Source organism: Zootoca vivipara, chromosome 1, assembly GCF_965207765.1.
Source record: "Zootoca vivipara chromosome 1, rZooViv2.hap1.1, whole genome shotgun sequence".
Taxonomy (NCBI): Eukaryota; Metazoa; Chordata; class Lepidosauria; order Squamata; family Lacertidae; genus Zootoca; species Zootoca vivipara.
The window spans coordinates 44,265,849-44,278,834 of record NC_142582.1 but is presented as its reverse complement, the minus strand read 5'-3'; the positions used below and the strand labels follow the sequence as shown (position 1 = coordinate 44,278,834).

The window sequence follows — 12,986 nt, the reverse complement described above, 5'->3', positions numbered from 1 at the left end:
TTTAAATATCTTAAACAGACATGTGAAATGGATGCTAAATCATAGGTGTTGTCAGTGAATGTTGTGTTCGTGATTCCTTGATACTGGAATGGTTCTAGTTGTAAGACAGGGGTGGGGAAACTCAAGCCTGGGAGCCAAAGGGACCCTCCTCCAAGCCTTTCTATCTGGCCTTTGGGACACGCCTCAATCAGCATTGCACTGTCCAGGCAGCACTCCTCACCAGTCCTGCCTCACACCCTTCTGAAGTGTTTTTGCCACGCTCATATATGTCACTGAACCCTAATAATGCATCTAGGTTGCCTGGATGGAGGATAGAGGATGTGTGTGTGTAGAAACTAGCTTACTGCGCCAAAGTGAAATTTGCATTTACTGCTCCACCCACTTTTGCTTTTGATCCCGCCCACCACTGGCATGTAGCCCACAAAAGGCGAAGTGGCCCGTGGGCTGAAAAGGGTTGTTCACCCCATTTCTAAGAGGAGACGCCTCTATACTTCTGGGTTAGAAAATGACAGTTACTCAACGTTTTCCTCTGGTTGAAAGGGAAAGTAGAAAGTGCAGTCTCAGTCTTTATGGGAGCATGTATACAAGGCACTCTGGCGTTGCCAAATGTGATCTGGAGAGGAAGACTAGCTGTGTCTAATCACTAATCAAACATAAGTATAAATCCTTCCCACTAATACAAATTTCACGCCTGTGTGATCTGATGGGAGGAATTGCCATTAAGTAAATAAAAAGCCACCAGAGGTAGCCTAAAAAGTTGTGTCAAACTGTGCTAATCACAGAGTAGCTAGATTTCCCCCTGTATCCTAGCCTGCGTTTTACCACCTTCATGAAAAGCTTTTCTACAAATCGTGTCCTCCCTCAAAGAGGGCACGTGTTGCAGTGCGACCTGGCAACCGAACCCTGTGTTGTGGGTGGGTACGACTGGATAGCCACAACACCCTATTGGTAGGTCTCTTGATGCTGGGTTGAATCAGGCCAATGGGACGCTAGCCAAACCGATCAAGGGACCTATGTATGCCCATGCACGTGACTCAGAGCTTCCTCTTTTGGTCAGTGCATCGGAACACCTGCCCACCTCTCCCTACTTTTAGGGCTTGTGTGCTTGACCTTGCTATGCTGTTGTGTGTTGCCTGTTGTTGGGATAGGGGCACGGCAGGAATTTTCCCCACTTGGCTGATTGGCTGGTGCCACTTGGGTTTCACTTGCCGCATAGCAAATAGTCACAACTAGTAAGGTTGCAGATAGGCTCTGGTTCAGGTGATAGGAATGGGGGAACGCTCTCGCCATCCCTATGTGAAGGATATTCCATTAAAGGAATCCAGGGACTCAATGGTTTGCTCAACCCTGAGAGGGGTTGTACCCATCTGAGTCCAGGGGGACATCTGGGTGGTGGACATAGCATGTCCCCGGCTTTCCGCCATTCCAGATGTTCACCCTAGGGTGACCTATGCTGGTGCCCTGGGTCAGCGCTACCTGCAACTGTGCAGGGAGCTGGTCGAACCAGAGCCTATGCAACCACTCACCTGATGTAATCAATAAAGTTGTGGCCTAAATTTAAGTCTTGTCTGAATTTATTTAAGGGGGGAGGTTTAAAGGTCTAAACATGCAACATTTGCTTTTGTTATCACACAGCGTATACTGTACACTCGCTGTTTCTAAACAGATCCAGACTGTGTAGCAGTAAGCTGTTAACTGGCATTAATGGACCCAAGTGTGCTTCCGCAGAAAAAATAACATAACATGCAGGAGACAAGAACTTGCAAAACAACATCAAACCTAGCGTTACATGAGGGCGAAACAAGGCATTATTGCAGAAATCCTAGTCAAGATTCTGTGGAACCGTAGTAAGCTCCCATTTGGATTTTATGAATATACAAAGACATACGTGGAACGGAAACTAGCAAATATTTGGACTCTATGAATGAACTGATCTATTGGGACTTTCGTTTACTTTGTTGTAAGTTACGTGTTGATTATGTGCAAGAGAAATATTTGATACTGTGAAAAATTTATGTGAATGCACAGCCGGTTACGTTTTGTGTGTTTGTTTGGAGACAAAAAGAAAGCGGGGGGGGGGGGAGTTTTCAATTTCTACAATTATCCTGAAGCAATGCAAACAGAGCATTGGCATGAATTTCAGAAAAAGAAAAAATGGGTAGCAAGTATCAAAGTGCACCCTATTAATTGAGTGCAAATTACTAGAAAGTATCTGCCAACAGCTGTAATCTGGAACATCACTTCTCCAGGTAACTCTATGGAATAGATCTAATGCTCAAGTTTCACAGGAAACTGAAGCACTTAGTGCTCTGACAGGCTCTGTCGGCTATCCTTTGAAGGGATGCATTCTGATGCTGTTTCATTCTGTCCTGTATTTTTTACCCTATTTTTCATGGTATGTAACCTCACAAGTTAACTTACATGTACAATAAAAACATAGCACAGAATTATAAATTATCCAAATGCAGACCAGAATAAGTACATTTTAAACCATCTGTTAAAAAAACATGCAGATGCCAAGGGTATTCCAGAGGGCCTGGCCCCCATTTCCTCTTTCCTTCCAAGCTTTGTTTGAATATATACAGTTACCCAGTTTCCAGTCATGGATTGGCTCCTTTGCATTAATTATAACCCCTATCCTCCCCGAGCCACCACAGGCAATGTCCAGCAATGGTAGAAGGGGTTGCAGTACAACAGTTAATGTGCACCCAAGGTTGGAGAAGGCTGAATCTGAGCAACAGAGGACAAACTGGAACTATTCTCTTTTAAGAACTTATGCCCAAATTCTGAAACTGCTTTTGTGCTGTTCCTTGAAAACCGCTACTTCCCAAAATCAATTGTGGGAGTGAAGTCCTTGACCACATATTTAAAGAACATAAACGAAGTTTATCCTTTAGAAGAATGCCATGTACACATATGACTTCATGATCATAACAATGTGAAACAAGACTAAATAGGAGCCTGATCCAACTGTAATATTTACCCGCCTGCAGTACTGATGTTATTAAAACCCCAAGCTACAACTGAACTTGAGAACAATTTCAGTGATACAGCTAATGTGTTTTTAAATAATGACTGAATCCCTTGCTATGCTTAGGATCCTTCGGTGAGGTTGCTGCCATCAGGATGAAGAGGACACCTATTTGCAAACAGCACTTCCCTCTGAAATTCTTATCATCTTAACGTGTTGCTACTAAGGAATTCAACAAAATCCAGCTCCTCAGCATTTTCTGCTCATACAGGGCCAAAAAGAGCTCAGGAATAGTGATGGAAGAGAATAGTAAAAAGCTTCTCTGATAGCTGCTGACGTCGGCATTAATGAAGGCTAAGGATTTCTTTACAATTGTTTTAGTTAAGCTTGCACTGGCAATCTGTCACAAGACCCACTTTGCTTCTAATGCGATGCCCATTCCTGGCACCTGTCCATTCCTCCTTCGCTCAACAAGACGCAAAGGGTGAAAGAGCTGAGCTAAAAAACAAAGTGCAGAATCACCATCCCCACCCCCCAGCATTATATTCTGAGTGAGAAGAATATTCAAAAGGGGTGTGAGCACCACACTGGAAAGGCATCTTAAAGCAAAGCAACAACATAAGGACCTGGGGGCCCATGTGACCTTGAAAGCATTATTTGATGTCTTGACCTCTAGACCAACCCAGTTCCACTATTATGACAAGAACAAATTAGCACCATTTATTGATTGATTTGTTTTTTTTAAAAAAAAGACTATTTGTGTAGCCTGTTAATTATGTAGTCAGAACAAGCATTTGATGGGAAACGTGAACATACCTGAATAAGAGAAACGTTGTGGAGACTGAGTCTGAAGAGGTAGTTCCTGTGTGAGCAAGCAGAGGAAATTTTTTAAGTATTAGAAGTTGCGCAAAACCTTTAAAGTGATTTTTTAAAAAAATCATTACACTACTGTGGCTCAGAAGCAGCATTTATGTAGACATTGCACCAACCCTACAGCATCAAGCAATGAAAAGCTAATAAGGGGTCTCCTTGTTTGCTCGTCTTTTAATGAACTTTGTAACAACAAGAGGACTCACCAATACCCTGTACAAAGAAAGCTGAATTTCTGGTGAGATTTGAAACTTGTCATTCTCATTCATTCTCTCTCTCTCTCTCTCTCTCTGACACACACACACACACACACACACACACACACACAGAGAGAGAGAGAGAGAGAGAGAGAGAGAGAGAGAGAGAGAGAGAGAGAGAGAGAGAGAGAGAGAGATTGGTTGTCTGTATGTTTTAATAAGAGAGAGATGTAACCTAAGCACTTTAAAGAGAGAGAGATGTAACCTAAGCACTGGATCTACTTCAGGCTCTAAGCACAGCAGAATCAGAAGTTCTGTGCCTCAAAAGTACTCCAGTGACATAACCATATCAACTTAGATAAGGGGCTTATTTATTTATTTATTTATTTATTTATTTCACTTATCTCCCCATGGAGCCAAGGATAGCAAACAGACACACAAATTAAAAGCAAAGCAAATTATAAAACAGTTAAAGTAGTATAAATACAAGTACAATTTAAAATATCTAAAAGCAGTTACAGTTAAAAACTTTCTTCCATCCAATAATCTTGGGGTTACAAGGTAAAGTATTATTCAACCATCAGATGCCTGGGTAAACAGAAAGGTTTTCAATTTCCTCCTGAAAGTAAATGGTGATAAAGACAGGCACAACTCACTAGAAAGGGCATTCTACCACGTCAGAGAAGAACTACTGAAAATGATCTGTCACAAGTCAACCAGGCAGCCCCTAGAACCACCATCAAGGCCTTACCTGGCAATCGTAGGGTCCAAGATTGTTGGAATTGGGGTAAACTACTCTCTTAGGTACTTGGGTCACAAACTATTTAGGGCTTTATATGCTAGTACCAGGATCTTGAATTTGGCCCAGTAGCTTCCAGGTAGCTCACTGGGTTGTGAGTCCTGGAAACTGCCAACTTACCAGAACATCTGGGGAAGAACAGAAAGCCCCAAAATAAAAGGGAAATCTGAGACCACAACCTTTCTTCCTATCATTCCACATCAGCACCACAGAATTTCACTATCAAGCAGGAATAGAATAAATAGACAAGAAACAAGCTATTTTGTTTAGGGAGGGTGCACAGAGATGTCTATAACAAGAATATCTCTTCAAATCATTTTACTTGGCCATTGTGTCTATCTGGCACACAAACAAGTTGTCATGTGCAAGTAAAAAATGCTTCTGCAGGCCAGCTGTATTTTGCACACCATGTATCTTTTGGGTAAAGCAAAAGATGCATGGACTCTTTCTCCAACTAAAAGTAACCCCCCCCAAAAAAAGGGTATAGCTACAGAATGCAATTATGTTCTGCTATCGACAGCTAGGTGGAGGAGGGTTGGAAAAGTTACAATTTGGATCAAAACCGCAGCATGAAAGTAAAGAGTTAAAGTTAAGTTTCTCTGACCAGCGCTGTAGTAGCCCTGATCCAAACAGGTTCCTATGACTCTTTTTAAGCCTCTCTCCCCAAAAGAATCACATCAGAAAATCCAATCATGGATCACCCATGCTGCACACAGTTGAGCCGCAAGATTCCTAACGTACATTTCTTAAGTTCTTTTTTCTTCTTTCTGTGAGCTGAGAAAATTGTTTACTCAAGCAACTGCTTGATATTGTTTTACAAGGTAGCTTGGGCTTTGATTTATGAATTCAATTTTCTCCCACTTGGATTTCAAGTCCTGAACACAGCACCTGCATTTAAAATCTTATCTGGACACACTGCCAAATCCTCACACAAATCCTACTTACAACGTCCATATCACATAATCAACACACTTGCTCTCCATGATGCACATCTAAAAGATTCCTATCTACCTTGGACAGCTACTGACAAGTCAAAACAACTTCTTCTTCTTCTTCTTCTTCTTCTTCTTCTTCTTCTTCTTCTTCTTCTTCTTCTTCTTCTTCTTCTTCTTCTTCTTCTTCTTCTCAGATGCATGTTTTCCCTCTCTGCTGCTGTCAACAGTATTATCATAGCTCAGGAGTTCCTTCATGCATCACTCAGGTAACCCCAGAAGCTCCAAGTGGAGCTCTGGCACTGCAGTTCCTCTCTACACCAGTATCACCCTGGGTTTGACAACACAGAAATTGTGAGGAACCTCAGTGTCAGCATAGGCACGAGAGCAGTCCTCATGTTACCGAAGTGAAGCAAGGACTCCAGTCCACTGCGGCAGCTCCCACACCACAAAGGCAATGCAAGAAAGTGTCGTTAATCCATATTCCAGAAATAGGCCAGAATGCTAATCTACGGGTAACAAAACAAATCTGCTCAACTTAACAGTGGGGAGGAGTTGCGGTGGACCACGTGGCCACCCACTCCCCTCAGGGGGCAGAGTCCCACATCACCCGGAGGCTCCCGGTCATGCCATCACCCAGCCAACCAATCCACTGGCTGGGGAGGCGTGGCAGGGCCCCATTTAAAAGAGGCACCGGTGAGCTTTCTCTTGGCTCACTTCCAAAATTTGCCCAACATTCGTGTCCTTGTGTGTGTCTCATTCATTGACAAGGGGGTGGTTTTGGGGTCTCAACACGCAACTGTCCTTCAAGTCAGAAAGACCAAGAAGACAGTGAGCAGTCAGCTGCTTTTAGATGCATCAAATATAAAAAATTTACATGTTTTATAATTTCAACAGAATCTCCGTGGTCTCACTGCCTGTAGCTAGCCAAGGCTTTCCGTCACAAAAGAATGTGTGGGTACAATGTTTTATAAACAGAACTTCTGTTTATCCAAACATTTGATTATCCACATCCTTTCAACATCTCCAAGGCATTTGGTTCAATGTGTACAAGCTCTGTTGTTACTGCCTAGCAATAAATTTAAGATTTTCATGGTTATACTGTATAGCTTATTTATTTTTGTTTTTTTTCTTGTCGGACACAGAACCCTGATGTAGTTTCACCAACTTTGGCTTTTGATTTGTAACTCTAATTCATCCATGCATTTTTCTTACAACCTTTAGGGAAATGTCATCTTGCCATTGCTAAACTAATACAATGCATAATGTATCAAAAAATAATAATAATTCCAATGTGCTCCTCAGGGAGTTTGACCATTCATAAGCCTCAGGTCCCAGTTTACTCAGAGCAGGGCAACCTGAGGTTTAATGGCTCTGAATTACTATACTGTTGTTAAGAATGCTATTTAAATGCATTGGTTTTGGAAGACTCATAGTAAGAATTTGGGGCTTGTTCCAGGTTTCTGGACATGCTGTATATTTTGACTGAATAAACAACTTTAATATTAAAGATATTTCTTCCATGGCTACTGAATGAAAATGGGCAGCCAATCTAATGAAGAACAACTCAATAAGGAGTAGCATATTAATTACAGGGAATAGGTACAGTCAGCTTTCTCAGGAGAAAAGGAGAGGCCACTGACATCAATAGAGCAAGTATCTTCAGATCAAAAAACTGTCAATACAGTACAATTAAGTAACTTGAAATGTGGCTAGGGCACTCAGGTCACTTAGGGGGGGGGGAAATGCCAAAACCCTCTGTTGGCCTTTGTTTTATTTATTTTTTCTTCCTCAGGTGCACCATGACCCCATCCCCAACTCTTGTCAACACTGTGTATGTAGAATACCAATAAAATAAAATGTCATGCTATATAAGGCATGTTGGTGTTGAAATGATGGGACATTTCCACAGTAGATGTAACAGATTTCTACATATGGCAAAGGCATAGCTGCCAAGTTATCCCTTTTTTAAAGGGATTTCCCCTTATGCTGAATAGGCTTCCTCGCGAGAAAAGGGAAAACTTGGCAGCTATGCAAAGGTGTGGTTTTTGTGCCAGAGAAACCGCCACCACTGGCTTCCATATATAGATTCTAGGAAGCAGAGATTTCTAATAGACATCCAAGTGAAAAATTCAAGTCCACAAAACCAGTTCTAAAGTTGAACCAGGTTATTTCATCTCTCTCACAGCTTTGCATTTCATTAGCACATTTCATTAGCATTTACATGCTATTGTAACATTAATTTTGGATTCTCAAAATCCTGCTTTCACCATTTAACATTGCCAAATCTGTCTTTCTCACAAAACGGAATTTTTCCACCAATGCCAAACAGCCAAGTTTGATCCCTAACATCTATTGGTGTTCCTACAACTAAGTGGCTACAAGCATAGTGACTCAGTGTCTCACTGTGATTGTTAGTGTTTGAAAAGCAAAAGGTCCTGACTTTCTTTGTCTCCTCAGCCTGGTCCTCAGAACCTTGTCGGCATAAAAGAGTCCAGGAGAAGAGTGCCGTTGCAGAGTATTTTCTGCTTTTATTCTTTACAGTCTTTATCTGCAAATCGACCGTCCAACTGTACACACATCAACACTGCCAGCTTTCTCTAACCAACCAACCGACCCACACCCAATGCTAACAATGACTGAAAGCACGTCAAAGTGCAAGTAGATACATAGGTACCGCTACAGCGGGAAGGTAAACGGCGTTTCCGTGTGCTGTTCTGGTTCACCAGAAGCGGCTTTGTCATGCTGGCCACATGACCTGGAAGCTGTACGCCGGCTCCCTCGGCCAATAATGCGAGATGAGCGCGCAACCCCAGAGTCGGTCACGACTGGACCTAATGGTCAGGGGTCCCTTTACCTTTTACCTTATATATACAGGTACAATTAGGTGAAAGGTTGCATGAGTCATTGTAGGCTGCTGACTCATGCTGACTTAGTTATTTTAGCATTAAAGAGACAGCGGCCAATTTTTAGCCATGACATATAACTTGAGGACTACAAATTTGACTCTGCAGTGGAACTTCAAGCAAATAGTCACATGCAAATGTTCCTGGCCACCCAGGGGGAAGGGAGGGGGAAATGCAGAAACAAGAAACAACGAAGTGACTCAAGTTCCATCAATATAGGTATAATTTATAAGTGAATAACTGAACAGCAGTTAAATCTGAAGGCACCAAACAAATTTGTGCTAATGCCTTAAGATGGTGATTACCTATCTCTCCAACAGCCTAATTTATTTTGGGATTTCTTAAGAGTTAAACAGCCGTACAAATCTCACAGACAAATTCATCCATAATCTCTTTTTAATTCAGCTGTGCCTGGCTGGCAAAAGACAAAGTCCTTGCCGTACCTAGCACCATAGGAAAGCATGACCTGGGTCAGGGCAAGAGAACAAGACAAAACACATAGTTAGAAGGAGCTAAAAGGTACTTATCCTCATAATGGTCAATGCCATTTGTGTGCTTACCGAAAAGTCGCTTGTGAGACTGCTATCCTGGAAAGCCAAGTAAACGTGGCACAAACAACATATTTAATACAAATCATATTACAGAAGGATATTGACAAGCTGGAATGTGTGCGGAGGTCTGGAAACCAAGCCTTATGAGGAATGGCTGTGGAAGTTGGGTATGTTTAGCCTGGAAACTGAGAGGAGATATGATAGCCATCTTCAAATATCTAAGGGGATGTGGAGAAAGCTTGTTTTCTCCTGCTCCGCAGGGTAGGACCCAAACTAATGGCTTTAAGTTATAAGAAAACAGATTCTTACTAAACATCAGGAAGAACTGTCTGATGGTAAGAGCTGTTTTGACAGTGGAACGGACTTCCATGAGAGCTGGTGGGCTCTCCTTCCTTGGAGGTTTTTAAGCAGATGACCATTGGTAATTGATGCTTTAGTTGAGATTCCTGCATTACAGGTGAATGGACTAGATGGCCCTTCCAACTCTACAACTGTATTATTCGAAGACAGGCCCCCACTACCCTTCCTACATATTTGCTAGTTTTTATGGGAAGGATGAAGCAAAGTGTTCATAACAAGTGTGGAAAAACAAATCTGAAGGTATCTGTTTTATAATGAAAGCACAGAACTTCTCACAAAAGGTTTATAAATATTTCACAGGATGTTCGAAGCCAATTTGTGTGCTGTCTTATCAGCAAAGCTCTTCTCTTCAGGCACTATACCCATCAGCAGTGGGGCAGTTGTTTAACATAAATCTCCTTTCCAATTAAAATGAAATTAAGAACTCAAGCCATCCTGCTGCATTGCATGGAAGGTGTTTGAACCCAGGTCCTTTTCTACATACCCACATCACATACACCATCTGACCATCACTATTTCACAGTGATCCTGCTCACACCAACACAAAACTGATTCTAAGCTGTGTCATTCCTGATAAACTGCAGTACACACACAATCTTTCCCCCTCAAGCTGCATATGATCTGCAGAAAGTTAACACTGAAATGGACATACATCATGGAAAAGCAGGCTCTCAATGCAAGAGGTGGTCTGGTAGAGGCAAATCTTGATTAACTGAAAACCACAAAATTATGTGTACAAATCCATTTTAAAACAGATTCCTCCTCCATCCCTACTTGCACTATATGCAGGATGGAGATAACATGTGTTTGGTGAGAAACACAGAGGAGGAATAGTCAAAGGGCACTCAAAGATCAGGATTAACTAAAAAAAACTATAGAGAAAAACCTGAAAAAAGCCACACAGCCTAAGTCCAACTTCCTCTGGTTTCTATTATCCACATCAGCTAACAGCTATGCCAGAGGATCACATCCAGCCCTGGAATATATGAAGTAATAATAAAGAGGGAAAATGTCTTGGTTTGGATTAGGGACTGGATAAAACTGAAAAAGGAAGAAGCATTAGATTTGGAAGGACATGACAATAGATATGGATGGCATGCATACTTATGGTATGGGAAAGGGAAAGTACATAAAGGATTTTATAACCATATAATTAGGAAATCATTAATGAGACTGTGGGAAAGGTATAAGGATTTAATAGAACAAAAAACACCTCGGTGGTTATCACCAATGGAAGCTTCGTTACTCAAACCATTTGGCAAAAAGGGAAAGTGGCCAACATATAGAGATCTATTGAAATATCAAGAAGGAAAATGGAAATTAAAAGACTACGAAGAAATTAAAGAACATTTTCAGAGTTGGTTGCATTATAGACAGTTAAATGAGATGTTCAAGAAGGATTTTAAAAAAAGGGTTTAACTATACAATCTCCAGATTTCAAAAGGATGTTATAGAAGAAGAAGGAAAACTATTGAAGAAAGCATACAGTATTCTGCTAGAATGGGAAATGAAAGACGAAGAGGTCAAATCAGTCATGATTAAATGGGCACAAGATATAGGACACAACATACAATTTGAGGATTGGGGGGAAATGTGGACGGTAGATTTGAAATTTACAGATTGTTCTCTTTTGAAGGAAAACTACATGAAAATGATGTACAGGTGGTATATTACGCCAGTAAAAATGGCAAAAATGTATAAAACCGGGTCAAACATATGTTAGAAATGTACAGAAAAAGAAGATACTTTATATCAGTGTTTCTCAACCAGTGTGCCTCCAGATGTTTTGGGACTACAACTCCCATCATTCCTGACCACTGGTCTTGCTAGCTAGGGATGATGGGAGTTGTAGTTCCAAAACATCTGGAGGCACACTGGTTGAGAAACACTGCTTTATATCATATGTGGTGGGAATGTAGAGAAGTCAAAAAAATTAGGAGATGATATATAATGAATTGAAAAAGATGTTTAAAATGACATTTGTAAAAAAATACCAGAAGCATTTTTGTTAGGGATTCTAGGACAAGACCTGCCAAGGAAAATAAAGAATTTGTTTATGTATGCTACAACAGCGGCAAGAGTCTTTTTAGCACAATATGGAAGAATGAGGTAATCCCAACAAAAGAACAATGGCAAGAAAAACTGATGAGTTATGCGGAATTGGCAAAGATGAGATACAAACTACGTGAGAAGGACAACTATGACTTCAAAGAAGAATGGGAACTTTTTACAAGCTACTTAAAAAGACAACGAAAGGATTTGGACTCCTTGGCAGGTTTGAATAAACACCCACAATTGATTAGTAGAACATATGATAGATAAGGTAATGATATGTACAATTTTATAACATGCAGAAAACAATATGTACAAACAAATCAAGAGAGGGGAGCTGAGAGAAGTCCTTAGAGAGTGGGAGAGGGAGGGAGAGGGAGGGAGGGGAAAGGGGGGAATCATAATTAGCTATGTTATTGGCAATTTGTACAGTCATACCTCGGTTTAAGTACGCCTCGGTTTGAGCATTTTCAGTTTAAGTACTCCACGGAGCTGTCTGGAACAGATTAATCCACTTTATGGACTTCCGGAACCAATTACACTCATACCTCGGGTTAAGTACGCTTCAGGTTGAGTACTCCGCGGACCCGTCTGGAACGGATTAATCCACTTTCCATTACTTTCAATGGGAAAGTTCGCTTCAGGTTAAGTACGCTTCAAGTTAAGTACAGACTTCTGGAACCAACTGTGTTTGTAAACCGAGGTACCACTGTATTGTTTAAAAATTCTTGTTCTTCAATAAAAATATTTTTTAAAGAAAAGAGAGGGAAAATGCCTTTGAGCATGTGTAACAGTGAAGAGAGGAACAACAAGCAAAGTAGAACAGCAAGTCAGCAAATACAGGAACTCCATTTCCATTACTAAATTCCACGCGAAAGAGTGATAGTCAATCAATCTGGATTGCCTGAGTACCAAATGAAATATCAGTTTCCTAGACAGTTCTCAACTCAAGCCTGCCTCTTGTTTAAAATATTCCTTCACTGCAGCACTGCATGTTCTCTCATTTGTGTATATATATAATGCCCATCAACTCCAAACAAGTTCCACAAAAGCAGAGCTATGTGTATCAACATTTCAGATGAGATGCTGCAGCTGGCAAATTATTTGAATTGAACCTATTTGTTTACAGGTAGGTAGCCATGTTGGTCTGGGTCGAAGTAAAATAAAAAAATTCCTTCAGTAGCACCTTAAAGACCAACTAAGTTTTTATTTTGGTATGAGCTTATGAACCTATTTGTGTGTATTTGTACATATTATTTAGCTTCCACTAGCCACAGAGAGCATGTAGGGTGTACAGATCCATATTCAGTAGACAGTTCATACTTGGGACTTCAAAAACTCTATCGAC

The 12,986-nt window shown here is 41.0% G+C and overlaps 1 protein-coding gene across 5 annotated transcripts in view; it reads right to left on the bottom strand.

Annotated features, from left to right (window-relative positions):
- The window catches only part of SEMA5B (semaphorin 5B), a 360,750-nt gene that overhangs the window by 118,334 nt on the left and 229,430 nt on the right, over nt 1-12,986 (bottom strand). For all 5 annotated transcript variants that reach the window (XM_035128943.3, XM_035128952.3, XM_088662258.1 and 2 more), the window contains one exon: nt 3,788-3,833. In XM_035128943.3, coding sequence (XP_034984834.2) covers nt 3,788-3,833 — 46 coding nt within the window. The remainder of the gene's footprint in view (nt 1-3,787; nt 3,834-12,986) is intronic.